The 20,854-nt window shown below is 49.3% G+C and overlaps 1 protein-coding gene across 2 annotated transcripts in view; it reads left to right on the top strand.

The window, feature by feature from the left end:
- The first annotated feature begins 1,918 nt into the window (after positions 1-1,918).
- Positions 1,919-20,854, top strand: part of LOC128332911 (uncharacterized) — a 192,658-nt gene continuing 173,722 nt past the window's right edge. Inside the window, exons 1-12 of one of the 2 annotated variants that reach the window (XM_053267731.1) lie at positions 1,919-2,119; positions 2,443-2,506; positions 3,565-3,650; positions 3,973-4,045; positions 5,005-5,090; positions 5,461-5,539; positions 5,930-6,021; positions 6,545-6,614; positions 6,915-7,084; positions 7,479-7,601; positions 7,720-7,840; positions 7,930-8,067. In XM_053267731.1, the coding sequence (XP_053123706.1) occupies positions 2,079-2,119; positions 2,443-2,506; positions 3,565-3,650; positions 3,973-4,045; positions 5,005-5,090; positions 5,461-5,539; positions 5,930-6,021; positions 6,545-6,614; positions 6,915-7,084; positions 7,479-7,601; positions 7,720-7,840; positions 7,930-8,067 (1,143 nt within the window). In that variant the 5' untranslated portion in view covers positions 1,919-2,078. Of the gene's footprint in view, positions 2,120-2,442; positions 2,507-3,564; positions 3,651-3,972; positions 4,046-5,004; positions 5,091-5,460; positions 5,540-5,929; positions 6,022-6,544; positions 6,615-6,910; positions 7,085-7,478; positions 7,602-7,719; positions 7,841-7,929; positions 8,068-20,854 lie in introns of both variants that reach the window. The other variant, XM_053267729.1, reaches the window with a different exon arrangement.

The raw sequence follows: 20,854 nt of genomic DNA on the forward strand, positions 1-20,854 counted from the left end.
GGTTCAGTAGATTCTTGGGTTTGGTTTCCTCTCTGAGCCCAGTTACACGTTGGTAGACACGGTTTTGAGGTGCTAAGTAGCCACCTCCTGCTTTAAGCTCCTCTGTTAAGAAGGACCTCTTGAAGGAGGGTTGACGTTTGGACCCCAGATGCCCTGGAAAGGTCAAGTGGGCACCAGAGCACCCATTCCTCTCTCCATTCTCATCCACAGAAGTCATTCTCGGATGGCTCCAGGATTCAGACCGTCAACACTGGGAACGAGATCCTGGAAGACGCACATGCCATCAGTTCCCCGAGGAGGTAGAGTTTCTTCTTGAACTTTTGTGTAGGGAAGGTTTTCTGTCCCCCTGCCAGCCTGGATCTGGGATGGATCCAGTGCCGCTGACCGGCAAGAGGTGCAGGGCAGACAAAAACGATGTCTTCATACATTTTGTAGAAGCAGGGGCGTAACTAGGTTGGAGTGGGCCCCGAGACAAGATTCTTAAATGGGCCCGCCACCGAGATTAATAATAATAATAATAATAATAATAATAATAATAATTATTATTATTATTATTATTATTATTATTATTATTATTATTATTATTATTATTATTATTATTCGATTTCTATACCGCCCTTCCAAAAATGCCTCGGGGCAGTTTACAAAGAGAAAGAGGTGCCTCTTTGCCCCGTAAGCAGGGGGCTTTTATTCTCACATTTCTGTCCTCATTCAAAACATACAAAAAACAGATGTACAAAATTGAGCAAATGAGAAGAGAAGAATTATATGGGAGTAAAACCTTTTTTAAATGGAGTCAGGAAGTGCATCTTTGGAGGCTCAAATGGATACCTTTCAGGCACAACTATTTCCAAGTCAAAAATTCCTTTTTCATGTGGTGTATTTACAAAACCAAGGATTTGAGCTTGAAGTTCATCTAAGCGACTTCCAGTCTGCCAGCAAGTAATACCCGGTGGTGGCTCTGTGGACAGCAGATGCAGCTCCCTTTTCAATCATGAAGCTCTCTGCATTGTGCTCCGTTTTCGAAGTAGAGCTCTAAGAACGGAGCCAAATGCGCTCAGGGGCGTAGCAAGGTTGGAGTGGGCCCTGAGAAGAGATTTTAAAATGCCCCCCCCCAAAGTCTAGGGCTTCCACACACCCCAGGCTTGCAAGGATTTAAGTCTGATATTTCAAAATATGTATGCTGCCAAGAAATACATTTCACTGAATACACACACACTTCACAATATATAGTGATATACATTGAATACTATATCTTTGTGCTACTTTTAATGCCTAGAACACACTAGAAACACTAATTATTAAGATGGGCCCCTTGCTGCAGATTAGCAAAGGAGACTTTCAACCATGCAGGGTGAGCCTATGTTTGATTTCTCAGAATTCTGAACAAATTCAGTCCAGTTTGATTCCAGGAGGTTTTTCACAAGAGGCTTTGAAAGCCCTTTAACACACATCTCCTCTGGAATGGAGGTGCTGCATTCACATGTGGGCCAGATTGACCCTAAGGGGGAAAAATAGAAAAGCACAACACATGCGTCACAGTTCTCACTCATGTCTGTTCTCACTCAGACCTGGGTGGCAAAACAACTTGAACAGAAGTGTATTTATGAATGAATGAATGAATGAAGACATAAATAAATTTGTTCCAGAAGTTTTTGTAATTTCCTGCCATGAAACAAGCCACTTATAGGACTTTTTAGAGGTTTTTTTTAAGCCAGCAAATTTTCCAATCAGTCTTCCATGAAATATTCAGAGACTTCTCAGTCTCCCCACCCCCCATCCAAGCCCTATGGCAAGCAGATCCCTACCTGGATATAGGGGGCGGGGGGCGGGGTGTGACCACCAAAAGGAATCCACATTCTACCTGGCCACGGCTGAGCTGTCTGGCCTGGGAAGAAGAGGGTCTGCTGCAGAGAACTGGAGTGGCCACTCTGACTGCCAGCCTTCTTCCTGGGGCTGGCCAGCCTACTCGAATTCAGGCTTCACGGAGGCCTACACGGAGGCCTCCCTGGAAGCCCCGCCCAGCCGCCGATCAGCTGAGAGGCGCCCGGGAGAAAAGCAGCTTGCCTGCTGCTTGGATGGCCGACCAGGAGGACCAGCAGGAGGGAGGGCAAACAGGGCAAGTGGCTGAAGGGTCTTGGGGCTGGGCAGGGGGCAATGGGGAGTCATGGGAGGTGTCTCTGGGGGGCCCCTCAAGGCAGTGGGGCCCCGAGGCGACGGCCTCCCCCGGCCTCATGGTAGTTACGCCCCTGCGTAGAAGCATTCACTCTTCCAAGATGTGGTGGTGATGTCCGCTAGCTTGAAGGGCACAGAGGATAGCTTCCTGGAGGCCTGCCGGATGGCTGTCCCCTATTGGAAGCAGAGTGCTGGGCCAGATGCATCTTTGGTCTGATCCAGCAAGGCTCTTCCGAGGTACTCAGGCCATTGTATTTCTTCCTGCAGTGTCTTCACGGTTGAGGAGGATGGATGGTTTCTCCAGACCGTGGACACCGAATGGTCTTGTGAGGTCAGGAAACGATTCCAGTCGCTTTTGTGGATGGGCTGGTGGGGGGGGTGAGGGGAGATTGCATCTCCACCGTCAGGAGACAGAGCGGGGTCAGATCCAGAAAGGGGAGGAAATCCAGCTGCTGCATGTTGGCCAGAGGATTACAGTGGGAACGTCGTGGCTAGGGAAGGATTCTGCCACCCTCTGCCTCTCCTTCCAATGGCCACCTTTCTGGGTTGGTGTGCTTTGGATTGGAGGCATCAAACGGCTCCCAAGACCCTGAGACGGGTCAGGAGAGGAGAGGGTCTTCCTGGCAGAGATCCTCCAGGTCTCTTGACTGAAGAGGCATTTCTGTAGAGACAATCCTGGTCCCCTCAGGTAAAAACAGCTCACAGCAGGAGGGATGGCCCTCACTCCGGACTCAGGGGCCCACCTTGTCTCTCCCTTTGGAAAGGCTGAGCTAACCCTGTTTCTTGGGGAGAGGAGAGAAGAGGACATGAAGGGGTGGGATCAAGAAGACTCTCTGGGCCAAACTATTGATGCCAGTGGGTCCCGTTCCTCTTGGTTTCCATTCCCCATGAAAGGAATGCAGAAGAAATGACAAGAAATGACAACCAGCAGTTAGCATTCCATTCTGGAACTCCCATGCAGTGATGTTTCTGTTAATGGCTGGTTTTGGGGAGGGAAAGAAAGAGATTTCACAGACCTACCTGTCATGCTGTCTTTGGACTAGAGCTGCAGAGTTCAGCCAACTGATTCTGATGGCCCTTTTGTAGGATGGTGGCCAGTTTGCTGACCACAGTAGATCATATCACAATGGAGGTTCATGGTTGGACATAGGATGAAACCAAATGGCCACAAGCATGTGGTGACTGTGCCCTGGCACTCCCAACCAGTTAGAATTAGAACACATGGTTGCTTTTTAATAAGGTTTTTTTGTCTTTAAAAAAAAATCAAAATAATTTAAAGAAATAAAAATGAACACAAAGAAAATGTCAGGGGAAAAACTCGCTACGAATCCTAGGCCCTAGGAAGATCAGAGTGAGTTCACACATTGGAAACCTTTGTCTCATTTGCAGAGTCCTGACATCCAAGAGGCCAAGATCCCAGAAGACAACACTAGGGATCAGGAGCTGGACGTGGAGAGCTTTGTCAGTTCCCCGAGGTACTCTTTTCTCACCTGGAGGGGCAGCTCCATGGCTCATGGAAGTAGAGGACCTTCCTTAGGAGCCCATGCAAGTTTTTTGGGGGGGAGGTGGTTAGTTTAGCAAGAAGCCAAGGGTGGACAGAAGCTCCGAGCAGCATGGAGGGTTGATTCCATGGAGACAGGTGTCTCCATGCCCAGCCCGTGGGCTTCCTGCAGGCATCTGGCTGTCCACTCCTGGAAACAGGGTGTTGGGCTGCATGCCTCATTCATCTCATCAAGCAGAGCTCTTTCTAAGCACTCGTGTTCTGATCTCATGTGTCTTCTTTCTTTCTTTTTTTAGCGTCCAGAGGCCAAGCACCGTGTTGAGGAGGCTGCAAAACACCGCCGTTGACCAAGAGCCATCCCTTGGAGAGGTCAGGAAGCCTCAACATCCAGTCCCTCCCTCGGAAGAACTGTGGGTTGGGCGTGTGGGTCCCCCGTGTTGGCCAGGAGTAGAAAGCATGTGGAATGGCCCCAGTTTTGATGCTGCCGGGTGGGCGGCCATCTTCTGACAGTCGTTTGCTTAAAGCTATGGTAAAGGGACAGCCATGCCCTTAACAACACTGTATCACAATGGTGGCACGGTGGGGGTGATCGGATTAAAGAAGATGGCCGCAAGGAGATGGTGGCTATGGCCTTGACTTCTGGTCGAGATCTCACAGTTAAAGGTGGAGCATCCTGTTGCTTAAATGGCAACCATTGAAAAACAGTGACAAATAAATGAAGAATGAATAAAAATACAAAACAATAAGCAAACTCAACCAAACCAATGAGAAATGAACTAAATGAAAAAGGGGAAAGAAATGGGAAAGAAAGAGGAAAGGAGACCCAGTTTTGGCATGTTTTTGCACGTGCCTTTAGTGTCCTCACTAAGGAGCCGACTGAAAGCATGAAGTGGACTGGAAGTGGTCTTTTCCAGTCACCAGAGCCATCGGGGCCCCAGCTGAGTGAGGGAGCGCAGCATGTCTTGGGGTGGGGGGAGTTGATGCCTTTCCCCTCTGCCATTTGCATGCGTGCGCGAAGGCCTGAAATCAGCCCGACCGACCTTATTGCGAGGAAGGCGGGCATGAGAGAGGAGCTCTTTTGCCATCTCTCCTGCCAGCCTCCAGCCAGCATGCCTGGGCTCCAAAGTGGTTTTTAAGAAAACTGAAAATCAGGAAAGCGGGAAGAGTTGTGTCCAGAACGGGACGATCCCCTTCCGGTCCACTTCCTGCGTTCAGCTCACCCGGTGATGACCGCTGGAAGGTGCCAGGCTGGCCTTTTCCCTGCTGAAGCCTAGGAAGCTCAATGTGAGGGCCAGAGCAACCATTTCTCCCCCTTCTCTCCTTCACAGAGTTCTTCCTTCCCGGGGGCCGAGACTCCACATGCCAGCGTGGAGGAAGAGGGGTCGGAAGAGGACTCTGCCACCAGTTCCCCCAGGTACCTTTCTCAGCTGAAGGGCCGCTCCAGGGATCATAGAGGCGGATCACCTTCCCTGGGAGCCTTGGTTGATTAGACATGTTCATGGAGGAGAAGCCAGTTGAAGACTATTACCCATGACAGCCAAGGAACCTCCGAATCTCGAGATCTCTCTCTCTCTCTCTCTCTCTCTCTCTCTCTCTCTCTCTCTCTCTCTCTCTCTGAATAAACACACTTTAATGCCACATGTAACCAGGTCTCAAGTGGTTCACAACCAACTAAATAGGCATCTGGCTGTCCACTGTTGGGTTCTGGGCTACACGTGTCTTTCACTTGATCCACAGGGCATGCATTGCTGTTCTTATGCCATGTCTCTCCTTTCTCCTCTCAGAGTCCAGAAGCCAAAGAAGTGGCTCATCAAGAAGATGATGAAGAACACCTACACGGTGGAAGACTCGTCCTCCGCGGAGGTGAGAAATGATCCATTTCATCATCCATTTTTTCATGTGAACGGGCTCTAGGTTGTGTTTGTGTGTTTGTGTGTGTGTGTGTGTGTGAGTGCCCTGTTCCCCAGCAGGAGACAGAACATGGAATGGTTCTAGTTCTAGATGCTGCAGGATGGGAGGGATTGTGATTGGTGGGATGGGAGGAAATGCATCTGAGGCATTGGAAAGCGGGCAAAAATGTGGTGAAAGGCTCTTCTGGGCTGAGATGCCAAATGCCTTTTCTACCAAGAGGCAGGTCTTATTTTAGAGCAGGATGTCTTCCCAACCGTCCCTTGGGCTTGGTTCCTCTCAGAAGCCTCGCAAGGTCAACGCAAGCCCTGAAACGCTCCCGATTCTCTTCTCTCTCCTCCCCAGTGCTCCTCTACAGACGAGGACGATACGATGCATGACATCAGCAGCATCGAGGACGAGGTGTGGGACTCTCCGCTGACCCCCAGTTCGGCCAGGTAGGTACCCTCGTCTCTGCTGAGGAGCCAGTAGGGAGCTGGGGGGATTTTAGCGTAGCCAGCAGAAGGCTGCAGGGGACAGGGGCAGCCCCCCCATGTCTGAGCCCCATAGAGGGATGTTTCCTCCTACCTGCTCCCTGAGAAATCTGGAGGGGGAGTTCACCCAAGGAGGCCGATTGGCAGCAGGTGCAAGACAGACACCAGCAAGTCTATTGCTGGCTGTTAGCAGAGGGAGCTCTGAGACCCCCATGCTGTTGGCATGAGTGGGTGTTGGGGAGAAGGAGCAGGGGAGGGCTCCTGTCTCGATGCCCCCTTTGAACACTTCCCAGGGCTTCTCAGTGGGGAACGAAAGGCTGGACTTGGGAGATCTCTGGCCTGATGAAGTTCCCCTGCCAGCCACCTCCCAAGGGAGGCTAGATCTTTGCTTAGCATCTCTTTGGGTGCCCGTGTACTTCTTCAGCTGGCTGCCATCTCCAACAGGACAGTTCTTTGAGAAGCTTTTCTCTCTCCTCTCCTCTCTCAGGAACATCGGCGAAGAGGAAAGAAGAGGACAGCTGGCCCCAGATTGGTTCTCCTCGGTCCATCTGGGAGAGGTAAGGGGCGCAAACCAAGGGTGACTTGACTCCACCCATCTGCTCCTCCTTTCCTGCACTACACAAGATGGCGGCTTGGATGGCAGTCACTGTTCAGACGGGAGGTGGGGACTTGCCCTTTCCCCTTGTGGATGTCTTTCCCTTGCAGTTGACCTCATGCACCCTGAGCCAGAGGCAGCACCCTCCAGGCCCAGATGTGGGTGCAGACACCCATGGCACTGGCCTGGCCCTGGGGATTCTCCTGACCCATAACCGTCCCTAGGACTGTGTGCTGAGGCCTGACCCTCCTCTTCTTCGCAGGGGAGAGCAACAAAGAAGATTGGGGACGTCATCCGTAGCGTGGAGTATGCCAGTGAGGTGGAGGAAAGGTTCCCCGAACTCCTGGTGGGCCTGGTCAACAAGATCCTCACCGGCCTGCAGAACACCACCGAGGGAGTCGGGAACCGAGACAGCCATTACCTGCCTCCTGAGTAAGTCATGGCGGTGGGGAAAGCGGGGCCAGCAAGTCTTCCTTCCAGCACTCTGGGAGGACAGGCTAGGGTCATTTCTCCCATGTCCCACTCTGATGGGTGAGCAGCATTTCTGGCCTGTTGGGGTGACTCTGGCACGGAGGTCCCCTCCCTCAGCTACACAGAGGAGAGCCCAGAATTTGCAGCCCTCTTGGCTCTGCAGAGAGCCTTAAAATGCATCTGCAGTGTTAAAAAGCCAGCTGTGGATAAAGTCACTTCACCTCTGTGGTCTCCCTCCCATGGTCCAACTCAGTCCCTCCACCCTTGATACTACGCCACCCCGCAAGGAGTCCCTCCCTTGTCCACTGCCCCCACCCTTGACATGGTGGTGACAGCAACCTTCTCTTCTCTGCAGGGAGACCGCGCAGATTGTCCGAACCCTGCTGGAGAGGGTGGCACAGGTGACCCCAGAGAAGACCTGCTGGGAATCCCTGTGCTCTCTGCAGAGCTGCCTCCAGGGTGTGGCCCTCTTGGTGAGGTAAGTAGGAGTGAATAGGAGATTCCTCAGGAGGCCTGGGGGCTGGGGTGGTTTGGGTCAGGTCTGCTCTTTCTGGGCCTCCCGCCCAGGACTCAGCAGGGGCCTTTGTGTGTTGCAGGGCTCTTCTCCAGACACCATCCTCCACAGTGGCCAGGCTGAAGGCATACCTGGCTTCCCTCTTCAGCCTCGATAAAGATCCAGAAGAGCATTCCCTCGCAGAGGTGGCCTTCTTTGTGGAGGTGAGAAGCATTTTCCTCAGGTGGGCTTCCCTGAGAGGAGGGTTTGGCCCCAGGGGCTGATGGGTCTTCTGCTCCTTTCCCTCTTTTAGCTGCTCCTGAAAGACCAAGACTTTGCTGCCTTAGAGAAGACCTGGATGGTCCTGGTAGCGTGGCTAGTCCACCCCAGCCAGAACATCCGCTACCTGAGCGAAAGGGGTCTTCTCCACATTTATGGAAAGCTAAAGGCGGTGAGTGACATCCCTGGGCATGGAGCATCCCTAGACATGGAGACTCCTCTCTTTGGGGAGCCCTTCCTGAGGCTGGTGCTCCTAGGCATCCCCAGGTGTGACAGGAAGATTTTTCCAGTTGGGAGGATTCAGCCTGTGGAACCCTTGCCACAGGATGAAGGAGAAATCCTTAAGGGAATGCATCTCTCAGTGGGAGCCCTGATTCCCCACGTGCTCCAATGCCGCCTTTTCACCCCTCTTGGATGGAAGCCAAGCGGCATCAAACATGGACAGCTATGTGGTCCATTTAGCAGGGGGTAGACTAGCATGTGTTCTCAAGGATCCACCTTTTCCCTCCCTAGGCGAAGAAACCCCAGGATTTTAGTGCCGGGATCCTGGCAGGGCTCAGGACCTCCAGTCTGGAAGCCACTTGGGGGGTCCTGGCCTTCATGGAGCGGCTGAGGCACTGTCCATCAGAACACCAGGCCACGGTGAATGCTGTCCTGGCTGCCCTGTGCCGCCCTCTCTTCCACCACGTGAGTACTTACATGCCAGCCCTCCGCCCCGGCTCTATGAGGGCCGGCCAACCTGCAGGTTCCGAACGGGTTGGAGAAGGGAAACCAGAAACCCCCTAGAGACCCATGCAAGCTCTTCTGCATGGTGATGGAGGTGAGGAATTCCTCCCTAATAACAAGCCCTGTTCTTCTTTGTAGGAGGAGGCTAAGATCCGAAGGGCAGCCATGAGGACCCACCTGGATCTCCTGCAGCACCGCCACCACCATCATGAGGGTACAGAGGAGAACATCACGACCCTCATCGCGGTGCTGATGCATGTGGAGGATGAGGACCTGGAGGTAGCACAGGTGAGAGCCCACTTCTTCCTGCCACCCCTACGAAGGTGTTTAGGCTTCCCCAAGTCCAGCCGTCCAGTGGCAGGCCCCAGAGTTAGCCTCACGGGATGGTGAATTCACGAGCTGTCCCGCTGTGGTTTGGCCTATCCAGGCCCTACTCCTTGAAGCCCCCTAAGAGGTTTCTTGGAATCCCTTGGGAGGATTTTTCACTCCCATTCCGGTCTTTCTTTTGGCAGGCTGCGAAGGACAATCTGAGCCTCCTGGCGGAAGCCCTCCTATGGCACCTGGAGGGCAAGCTGCTGGCGCGGGATTCTTACAGCCTGCAGGAGCTGCTCCACAAGATCGCCAAGCGTCTGGTAAGGGCAGCCCCTCCCTGTCCGTTCCTCGGCTCAAATGGCTCAAGGACCTTTGGGCGATGCTTTGCTCACTCGGGATTTGTCTTTGCTCTTGATCCCAGATTCGGCAGCTCGGCACAGAGGACGCCGTGGAGATGGAGGCCACCAAGATCCTGGGCTTCTTCCGCAGCGAGCAGCCTTCAGTGAGGAGAACGGCTGCCCTGCTGATCGGTAAGCGAAACAAGACTTTTGGGTCTCCCTTAGTGGGTCGTCTTGGTGGGCAAAGGTTCATTCTCTTGGAAGGCACTGCCAGAAGGGTGTGGAGGGGCAGGAGCTGTTCCCTCCCCAGGAGGACTGGCCCAGTGCGTGTTAGCGAGGTCTCTTTGCTTAATTTCCTCCCAAGGTGACATAAGAGTCCCTGGAGGAATGGCTCAATCTGTCAGTCCCAGACGGAGCAGATAGGGGAGGATTTCCTCTCCTGAATGATCGGGTTCTCCATGCACAGTGTCCTGAACTGTGGTCCCATTTCCTTCCACCCTTGTTTTTTAGGTCACCTGGTCCACAAAAAGGGCAGCATCCTCACTGAAGGGAACATAGAGACCTTCCATGCTGGTAAGTGCCGGTTTCTGGGTGGGAAGGGGAAGTTTCTGTGAGGGGAGAGGCCTAGATTTAGGGACCACAGAGCTGGAATGGGCCACCTGTCCCCTCAAATGGAAGGTCCCGCTTGCATCCTCAGGGATGCTCAGCAGTAGGCTTTCCCAGAGTGCAGGGGAGAAAGAGTCAGGACTTGCGCCCTCTTGGTGTGGAAATGGTGGGGCTTGGCCAAGGGTGGGGTGATCTCTTCATGCCATTTCTGAACCTTCTCCTTCATCCCTCCAGCGCTGGAGAGCTTGCTTGGCGACCATGACCCCGAGGTCGGGAGAGTTGCCTGCAAGACAGAGAAGATCGTGAAGAAGGCCTTTTCCCTCCACTCCCGGCACGGGCTGCGGGCTGCCGTTCGGCGCTTGTGGGCGGGCTGTAAGAAGAAGAGACACCCGCCAGAGTACGGTGATCTCTCCACCTGACCGACTGGTGAGTAGACCAAGGCAGGGCTTCACTTGAAGGGGCCCCGATGGTTAGGGAGGGGGCTGGGGCTGCAGGAAGGGTGGGCAGGAATCTGGGCAACCCTCCCTCGTGTTGGAATGCCAACTTCGGCCCTTGTGTCTGGTTGTACCAGTAGCCAAAGGGAAAGAGGAAAGATCTCTCTTCCCTCTGGGAAATGAGGATACGGATATTCTGCCAGGAGTCCCTGGTGCTTGGTGGTGTCATGGGGGAGAGTGTGAGAAGACCCCCCATCTCTGAACCAATGTCCTTCTCTCTTTCCAGGAACAACAGCCCCGTGCTCTCCCCTTGAAGATCAGCAGCTGAAGGGAGGTTCAGGAAAGACCGTGCAGCGCAGGGGCCTCCCAGAAGACCTCCTCCAAGCGCGTGGACACAAGATCTGTCCACAAGAAGACATCCAGCAGGGAAGTGCAGTTCTGTCTGAGGAGTGAGGGGGAAGCAGGCTCCACTCCCCTGGCCCAAGGAAGCCCCGCCTCTGGGGTGCAGAAGCCCCTCCCCTTGCTTCTGCTGGCAGGCAGTGGGAGGAGGCTACAGGACCACCCTGCCCCCAAGTGGCCCTTTGGAACCATTCTTGGGCTTCCCTTGGATCCAGGGAGGCTGTGTGGCCCCAGCAGGAGGGCAAGGTCACCGCCTCCCTCCATTCCCACCAGCTGGCCAGGGAGCACCCCCTCCTCCTTCCACCTTTCTCCCCTTCCCCAGCGGCCTGGCTTCCCCTGGCAGGGGAAGCCCCATCCAGGCATCCGCCCCCTCCCCTGCCGAGGGTGTGCTCCTCCCCCCCTCCACTCCCGCAGCCACGCCTCACTCCCCCCTCCGCTCCCTCCTCCTTCCTCCCAAACCGGTGCAGCAGCAGAGGAGCCTGGGAGACTCTGGGGGCCCCCTGCGGCCCCAGTAGCGCCCCCTGGTCCTGCCCGGTGGCAGGCCAGAGAATCCTCCTCTCCCTCCTGCTCCATGCTGTGGCTGCACAGTGGGGAGCCCGAGGTCAAGCAGAATTCTCTGGCTTGCCCCCCCATCAACCCCCACCCCACTGCCCGATCCCCGCTTGCTGGGCTGCCGGAGTGGAAAGGGAGGAGGAGCAGGGCAACCCCACTGACGCTGCTTTGTGCTTCTTGCAGGCATGTGCTGCTGCTGGGCGGCTGGAGGAGTCGATCCGCCCCAGAAGAGGAGACCAAGTGAACATACCTGCAAGGAGCGGTGGGGAGGGTGGGGGCTGGCTGGGACTCCCCCCAATTTTGTTTGCGCTGCCATTCCCTTCTTCTGTGTGACCCTGGGCTTCCTTCCTTCCTTCCCTCCCTCCCTCCCTCCCCCTCCCTCCCAGGGGCAGAATGGGCTTTGCTGGTCGCCCTGTTGGGGGCCGAGTAGGAATTTTTGGCTTTCCAACAGATTGGCCAAGATGGAAAGTTTTTTTGCCTACTCCATTCTGTCCTGTTTTGTTTCCTTTAGTTAGAAAGTTAAGTGACGACTTGTAACCTATTTAAGTATATTAATAAAGTTGCCCCTTTTGTTCAAAACATACCGTCGTGTCTGAGTTCCTCTTTTCTTCTCGTCTCCCTTGGAGCGTTTGTGCCCACAGACTCCCAAGCTCACCTCTTGGCTGAGGGAGACGCTGCTACACTGCTACAGGTCCATGCAAATGCCTCTTGCTTGGAAGCACTCACTCAGACCATTGGCTTGGATCACTCCAGAGGAGCCCACTTGAGGTTTGCCGCCAATGAGGTTTGCTGAGCACAGGATCCTGGGAGCAAGCTGCACCTTCCAATCGAGTGCCCGGAAAGCACAGCCTTGGCAAGGCCTGGCAAGCTTACAAACCAACACTGACTGCCTCCAATACAGCCAAATATGAAATGTGATTCCATTCCAGTGATTAAAAAGTCCTGCCAAATATGAAATGCCATTTGTGCAGGAACAAGGCCTTGACCTCCTCTTGTGCTCTTCACATTTCTGTTTTGAATGCGTATTTGCTTCCTTCCTGTGCTCTGTAAGAAGAAGCTGGCAGGGATCAAGAGTTCACAGCTCCCGTTTGACAGTTTGGTCTGGTTGGGGAAAGAGTCCTGCTGTTTGGTTTTTGGAGGGAGGAGAGGGTTGGATTGGATTGGTTTGGTGTTTTTTTTTTAATGGGGGGAGCTCGCATTTATTTTGATTGGTTGGTTTGGTGTTTTTTTCAAATTCAATTTTTATTATTTTTAACAATATTAATATGTCATTGATTACGAATAGACAAAAGTGGACTTCCCGCACACATCTCTTCGTGAATCGTCAGCTATAAAGTTTACCCTTGCTATAATAATAGTTCAAAACATAAATTTAAATCCTTACAAACACAGCTAATCTACCCAACCTGCAGGTTTTTTTACTAAATTTCGAACCCTGCTGTAAAGTCCATAGTAGGAAAATAGTTCTTTAGATACAACAAGAATGGTTTCCAATCTTCTTTGAAGCATTCAAAATTTTGGTCTCTTATTAGTGTTGTAACTTTTGCCATCTCCGCATATTCCAAAAATTTTATCAGCCAATCTTCTTTTGAAGGCACTTCATTACTCTTCCATTTCTGTGCATATATCATTCTAGCCGCCGTCGAAGCGTACATAAAAAGCGTTGAATTAGTTGTAGAAATTGCACCTTCTATTATTCCCAGCAGGAAGGATTCTGGCCTCTTAGGAAATGTCATTTTAAATATTTTCTTTAACTCATTATATATCATATCCCAATATGCTTTAGCCTTCCCACAGCTCCACCACATAGGAAAAAAAGTGCCTTCAGACTGTCCACACTTCCAACATTTGTTTGATACATTTTTATACATTAATGCCAATTTTTTGGGTGTCAGATACCATCTATACATCATTTTGTAATAATTTTATTTTAAAGCATAACATGCAGTCAATTTTAAATCGGTTAGTTTCGGAAAATTGGAGGGGGGGAAGAGAATAAAAGGAGGCTCGCCTGCAGCAGAAAGTTAGTGAAAGCTGGAGGAAGAGTTTAAAGTTCGCGCTAAAGCTGGAATTAGAGCTGATTAGGAGTAAGACCCTGAGGCTATTCACATGATAGTCCTGGGATGCGGAGGGCGGGCAGTGGGGTAGGCAGAGTCCAACTCATCTTCCCCCCAGATGATTCTTCTGCTTTTCTTCAGGTATACTACCATGCGCTCACATGATCCTCACTGCTCCCAGCAGTGTGGATCTTTGGAGGCTGGGATGACACATCCCAACCTTTGGATATCCCACAATGCATAGTGTGTCGAGCGTGGTGCATTGGGGGATAGGAACATACGAAGCTGCCAGTCAGACCATTGGTCCATCTAGCTCAGTATTGCCTACACAGACTGGCAGCAGCTTCTCCAAGGTTGCAGGCAGGAATCTCTCTCAGTCCTATCTTGGAGATGCTGCCAGGGAGGGAACCTGGAACCTCGATGCTCTTCCCAGAGCGGCTCCATCCCCTGATGGGGAATCTCTTATAGTGCTCACACATCTAATCTCCCATTCAAATGAAACCAAGGCAGACACTGCTCAGCTAAGGGGGGAAGACACGCTTGCTACCACAAGACCAGCTCTCCTCTCCTCTGAGACGGGCGCTCTAGGCACCCATCTCTGTGTGCACTCAGGCAACAAGCAGCCTGAGCACCCATCTGATCCCAGTGCCGGGGTAAAGGGCACGCTCGCACCCTAAACTTTGTCTAAAGGCCGGGCTTCAAAGTGGGGTTAGGCGGGCCAGCAGCACTGTGATCCATAGGGATGCCTGCGCTGCAGACGAGCAGCCTGGGTTAAACTGCTTCTGGGAACCATCTTCCTGAGAAACATAGCTAGAACAGTGAAGAGGGAAGCAGACCGCAGGAGAGAACTGGCCCCCACCCGGACCCCGATCATTTAAGAGCAGAGAGCTGGAAATCACGCAGCTGGAATTGCATCTGCTTTGCTCGCAGAAGGTCCCAGGTTTGATCCCTGTCGTCTCCTAAATCTCCTTCCTTGCAATTTCACCCCATGGAATTTCTAATCCAATTTCTAATCCAGTCCTCGGGGGCAACAGAGAAAAGCTGCCTGTGACCTTGGAGAGCTGCTTCCAGTCAGAATAGACAATATTGTGCCAGAAAGTTCTGAGCCAGGCGGACCCAGGGTCTGACTTGGTATAAGGCAACTTCCTATGTTTCTACTGGGGGCAGGACCAGAGTTGTGAAGGCCTGGAAAGATGGTCTTCAAATACCCAGAAGATCATGGAAGGAGGAGGGAGGAGTTCAAGAGATGCATCATGACGTTTCACAACAGAAACGGAAGAGGAGCAATGTTATATCCATTGTGAAGCACTAAAAAGGACTGTAGAAATGATAAATTCTGAGTGTGTTTTCTCTTACGCAAACTACCTGCCTTCCCTTGGCACATTATAGTTGCTGCACAAGGGTGTGGTCTGGTTTCGTTGCACATCTCGACTGTATGCTAGAACACTAACTCATCATTCGAGGGTCGGGGTCCTCATATTTGGGTCTCCAGATGATACTGAACTACAACATCCCTGGCCACCATGGCCTTATAGAAGAAGGAACAGACTGGTTCTCTGTTGCTCCTTAGGGCTGGGCTACTAGAATCCATGGGTTGAAATGGCAAGGAAGCAGATTTAGGCTAGGCATTAGGAAGAATTTCTTAATTGTAAGAGCTGTTCGACAGCTAAGCAGTCTCCCTCATGCAATGGTAGGCTTTCCTTTGCTGGAGGTTTTCAAACAGAGGCTGGACAGGCATCTGTCCGAGCTGCTGTAGCAGTTTCCTGCACGGAGTAGGGGACTGAAGAATTCTAAGGTACCTTCCAACTCTGACATTCTATGATCCTGTGATTCTATGGGAGTTGTACATAGGAACATAGGAAGCTGTCTTATACCAAGCCGGACCATTGGTCTGCTTAGCTCACTATTGTCTATACGTGTTGGAGATGGAGTTCCAGTGCATCGACCTTTTGCACCAACTAACCTAATGGCAACTAGGGGCATCGGGATCAGAGGGAGCTAGTCAGGGTCTCCTCACCTGTCCCTGCTTGCCTCTACTCTATGAACCCTGCTTTGACTCCTCAGGTACCTCCTGTGGTGAGTCAATCTTCTTTGTTTCCTCCTAGAGAGATGATGGAGACATATCCCCCTCTCTCTCCCTGATTGATTGATTGATTGATTGATTAAGTGCTGTCAAGTCAGTGTCGACTCTTAGCGACCACATAGATAGATTCTCTCCAGGATGATCTGTCTTCAACTTGGCCTTTAAGGTCTCTCAGTGGTGCATCCATTGCTGTCGTGATCAGGTCCATCCACCTTACTGCTGGCCATTTTCTTCTCTTGCCTTCAGCTTTCCCCAGCATTATGGACTTCTCAAGGGAGCTGGGTTTTCGCATAATGTGTCCAAAGTATGATAGTTTGAGCCTGGTCATTTCTGCCTTGAGTGAAAATTCTGGATTGGTTTGTTCTGTGATCCATTTGTTTATTTTCCTGGCTGTCCATGGTATCCTCAAAAGTCTTCTCTAGCACCAAAGTTCAAAAGTGTCAATACTTTTTCTATCTTGCTTCTTAAAAATCCAGCTTTTGCATCCACAGAGTGTCACGGGGAAAACAATTGTCCAAACTATTCTAATCTCTGTAGGTATAGACACTTCATGGCATCTAAATATCTTTCCCAAGGCCTTTATTACAACTCTGCAAAGTGCTAGTTGAATAGATGATGATGATGATGATGATGATGATGATGATGATGATGATGCTTAGTACCGCAAGACCAGCTCTCCTTCTCAAACAACTTGTGGGAATCCAAATTTAAGAAGAATTTAAGAACGCGCCTGCCTTGGACGCTCTCTGCCCCGAAGCTTCCCACGTGGCCAGTTTGGTGCATTAGCATCATTTTCAGAATTGTGGACCGCCTCCCCCTATTCAGATTGCAAGTAAGATTTCATTCATTCATTCATTCATTCATTTGATTTTTATACCACCCTTTCAAAAATGGCTCAGGGTGGTTTACACAGAGGAATAATAAATAACTAAATAAGATGGATCCCTGTCCCCGAAGGGCTAACACTCTAAAAAGAAACATAAGATAGACACCAGCAAAAGTCACTGGAGGGATGCTGTGCTGGGGATGGATAGGGCCAGTTACTCTCCCCCTGCTAAATAAAGAGAAAGGTTTAATAAAGGTTAAAAGGTGCCTCTTTGCCTTGTTAGCAGGGTATTGCTCATGCTCTTCCCCAGGAAAAAAACCACACATTTATTCTATGCAGAAACCACATGCTTTTTTAAAAACAAAAACAAGTTTTACCACAAGCAAGCATTGTGTAAGACTATGTGTAAGACAAATCCTATGATATTTATTTAGACTGCCTTCCTGCCTTCCTAATGTCCACCACCCTCTTGCCATTTTAAGCAAATCCAGACTCACAGTTCCATCAAAAATGTCCAGGTTTTCAGTTTTAAATATTTCCCCCCTCCGTTTCAAAACACTTAGGACTTCACTGTGAATATAGGAACTTAGGAACATCGGAAGCTGCTCTATATTGAGTCAGGCCCTTGGTCCATCTAGCTCAGTATTGTCTACACAGACTGGCAGCAGCTTTTCCAAGGTTACAGGCAAGGGTTTCTCTCAGCCCTAAAATCTTGTCCTAAAAAATAATAATAATAATCTTGTCCTGTCTTGGAGATGCTGCCAGGGAGGGAATGTGGAACCTTCTGCATGCAGTTTTCAAACATTATTCCCTAAAGGAGCATTTTATTGTCCCTTGGACTGTGTTAGGGATGGGGCTGTATTTCAGTGGTAGAGTATCTGCTTAAAGATGCTGAAGGTCCCAGGTTCAGTCCCTGGCATCTACAGGGAGAGCTGGGGAAAACTCTTGCCTGAAACTCTGGAGTGCCACTGCCAGACAGAACAGACAATATTGAGATAGATTGGGGTTCCCAACAGGGGGTACAAGTACCCCTAGGGGTACTTCAAAGGCTATCGGAAGAGCCAGCGTGGTGTAGTGGTTAGAGTGCTGGACTAGGACCGGGGAGACTTGAGTTCAAATCCCCATTCAGCCATGATACTAGCTGGGTGACTCTGGGCCAGTCGCTTCTCCCTCAGCCTAACCTACTTCACAGGGTTGTTGTGAAGAGAAACTTAAGTATGTAGTAAACTGCTTTGGGCTCCTTGGAGGAAGAGCAGGATATAAATGTTAATAATAATAATAATAATAATATCATCATTATTATTATTAATTATTAAAAATAATAATAATAATAATTATTATTACAAGACAGGTCTCACCAGAGGATCCAGACAAAGAGTGCCTCTCCCATCAACAATATGGTGAGACGTAACTTTAATAAATCTATACCGGATTGGTCATCGCCCGGGTCAACAAGGACCGCGCCAGGTGCTATAGTCCCTGGACATCTGGTGGCAAGTGGGCTACAGGACACAGGATCTTCAGTTGAGCAACCAGGGCTGGAGACAGCAAAGCTACTGGAAGAAACGTCGCTTAACCGAAAAAAATATACAAAAAATGCCAAGAAGGAAATAATGATCTGCTATTACAAGTCTAGTCCAACTAGAAGAGGTTATTTAAAAAGAATGTACCAAATTTGAAAAGAGAAGCATCCAGATACAGAAATAACAGAACAAAGGCTAGCAGACCAGAGAAGATTCAGAATAAGAAATAAAGTATTCACAGGAGTTGAGCTGGAAGAACTGCAAAGAGCAACACAGGCTCAAGATATGGAAGAAGAATTACCACCAACTGAAGCAGTTGCTCAGGCGCAGATGGAGGAGGTGTTGGAAATAGAGGATATCACCGTTGCTGAACTGTTTTAAAATTAAAACCAGGCAACCTCCCCTTTGCATTCACCTCAAAAACCCAAATGCCGTTTAACAGGAAAGCAAGAAGAACTAAAGCAAAAAATAACTGAGCACATGAAGCAAACAACCACCAGGGTTCGACTTCCCGCTCTAAAAACAGTTGCCAAAAAACAACTTGCTCAGGCATTAAAAGATGTCAATGCTGCACTTGCAGAAATAACAACCAATAATTTGCAAGAAACAAACCAACTCATGTACAGTGCAGCAACAATAACAACACAAGAGCTCGGATAGAAGATCAGTGGACCTGTAAAAAAAGAAAGCAGTACATCACCTAAATGGAAGATTTGATTAGAAAATAAAATCTCCAGGCTTAGATCAGATGCTAGTAAATTGAAAGATATGCCAGACAAGAAGCTGAAGAATGAAAACACTAAACAGTATCTGATCCAAAAATACCATCTAGATTCAAGGAAAATGAGAGAAGTCCTGGAAATAATAAAGCAGCAAATAACAGCAGTGTCAAAGAAGATTAGCAGATATGAAGCCAGAATTACACAACACAGGCAGAATCTCCAATTCCAGTCGAATCAGAGACGTTTCTACCAAAGCATAGAAGGAGAAACTGCAAGAAACGTAGAAACGCCAAATAAAGAAGAAACAGTGCAATTCTGGCGGAAATTATGGGACAATCCAATAGATTATAATAAAAAAGCAGGCTGGATGAAAGAAGTCAAAAAATGTAACCAACAAATGCAAGATCTAATAATAACACCAGAATTAATCAGTGAAAGAGCAAAGAAAATTAAAAATTGGACTGCGCCAGGCGACGATGAACTGCATGGCTTCTGGCTTAAACACCTAACAAGCCTTCATAAACAACTATCAAAACAGTTCAATCACATTTTGCAAGGAGGTGATATTGAACAATGGCTAACAACTGGGAAAACTCATCTCATCATGAAAGACCCAGCAAAAGGTGCAGTTCCAAGTAATTATAGACCGATAACCTGCCTGCCAACCATGTTCAAATTATTAACTGGAATAATAGCAGATGAAGTGATGCAACACTTATTAACTAACAAACAGCTTCCAGTTGAACAGAAAGGAAATTGCCCGAACACCAGAGGCACAAAAGACCAGCTGCTGCTTGACAAAATGATCTTAGAAAACTGCAAGAGAAGAAAAACCAATCTAAGTGTTGCATGGATTGACTACAAGAAAGCCTTCGATTCATTGCCTCACACATGGATACTAAAATGTTTAGAAACAACTGGTGTCAGCAAAAACATTCAGATATTTATTTAAAAAGCAATGAGCATGTGGAGTACACAGTTAACAATCAACGGCGAGGCACTTGGACAGGTTAGCATTAGAAGAGGCATTTTCCAAGGGGACTCACTATCCCCTCTATTGTTTGCAATCGCCATGACCCCACTTTCACAAATACTAAACAAAACAAGCCTCAGATACCAAACATCTAAAACATCCAGTCAAATCAACCATCTGCTTTACATGGACGATCTGAAGCTGTATGGAAAGTCCCAGTCAGAAATCGAATCACTGCTAAACACTGTCCGTATATTCAGTAGCGATATAGCAATGGAGTTTGGACTAGACAAGTGTGCTGCATTAATAATGAACAGAGGGAAAATAAGAAAAACAGAAGGAATAGAACTGCCCAATAGAAGCAAGATCAAGAACCTGGAAGAGAAAGAATCTTACAAATACTTGGGCATTCTCCAGGCTGATAACATCGCACACACTGAAGTTAAAAGAAAAATGGGAAGTGAATACATCAGGAGAGTCAGAAAAATCCTCAGGTCCAAACTCAATGGCGGGAACATCATACAAGCCATAAACACCTGGGCTATACCTGTTATTAGATACACTGCAGGAATAATAGACTGGACCCAGGCAGAGCTGGAGACGCTAGATCGTAAGACCAGGAAAATCATGACCATCAATCGTGCTCTGCACCCCCACAGTGATGTAGATAGGCTCTACCTCCCTCGCAGCTCAGGTGGAAGAGGAATGCTGCAAGTCCATCAAACAGTAGAGGAGGAGAAAAGAGACCTGGAAGAATATATAAGGGACAGTGAAGAAGATGCACTTCAAATGGTCAAGAACGCACAACTATTCAACACCAATGAAACAAAACAGGCCTACAAGAAAGAACAAGTCAAGAACCGAGCAGAAAAATGGAGAAATAAGCCCCTGCATGGTCAATATTTACACAATATAAGTGGAAAATCAGACATCACCAAGACCTGGCAATGGCTTAAGAATGGCAACTTGAAGAAAGAAACAGAGGGTTTAATACTGGCTGCACAAGAACAGGCACTAAGAACAAATGCAATAAGAGCCAAAGTCGAAAAATCCACAACAAACAGCAAGTGCTGCCTTTGTAAAGAAGCAGATGAAACAGTGGACCACCTGATCAGCTGTTGTAAGAAGATCGCACAGACTGACTACAAACAAAGGCATGACAAGGTAGCAGGGATGATACACTGGAACATCTGCAAAAAATACAAGCTACCTGTAGCCAAAGATTGGTGGGACCATCAAATTGAAAAAGTTGAAGAAAATGAAGATGTAAAAATATTATGGGACTTCCGACTACAAACAGACAAACATCTGCCACACAATACACCAGATATCACTGTAGTCGAGAAGAAAGAAAAACAAGTGAAAATAATCGACATAGCAATACCAGGGGATAGCAGAATAGAAGAAA

Source organism: Hemicordylus capensis, chromosome 7 (genome assembly GCF_027244095.1).
Source record: "Hemicordylus capensis ecotype Gifberg chromosome 7, rHemCap1.1.pri, whole genome shotgun sequence".
NCBI lineage: Eukaryota > Metazoa > Chordata > Lepidosauria > Squamata > Cordylidae > Hemicordylus > Hemicordylus capensis.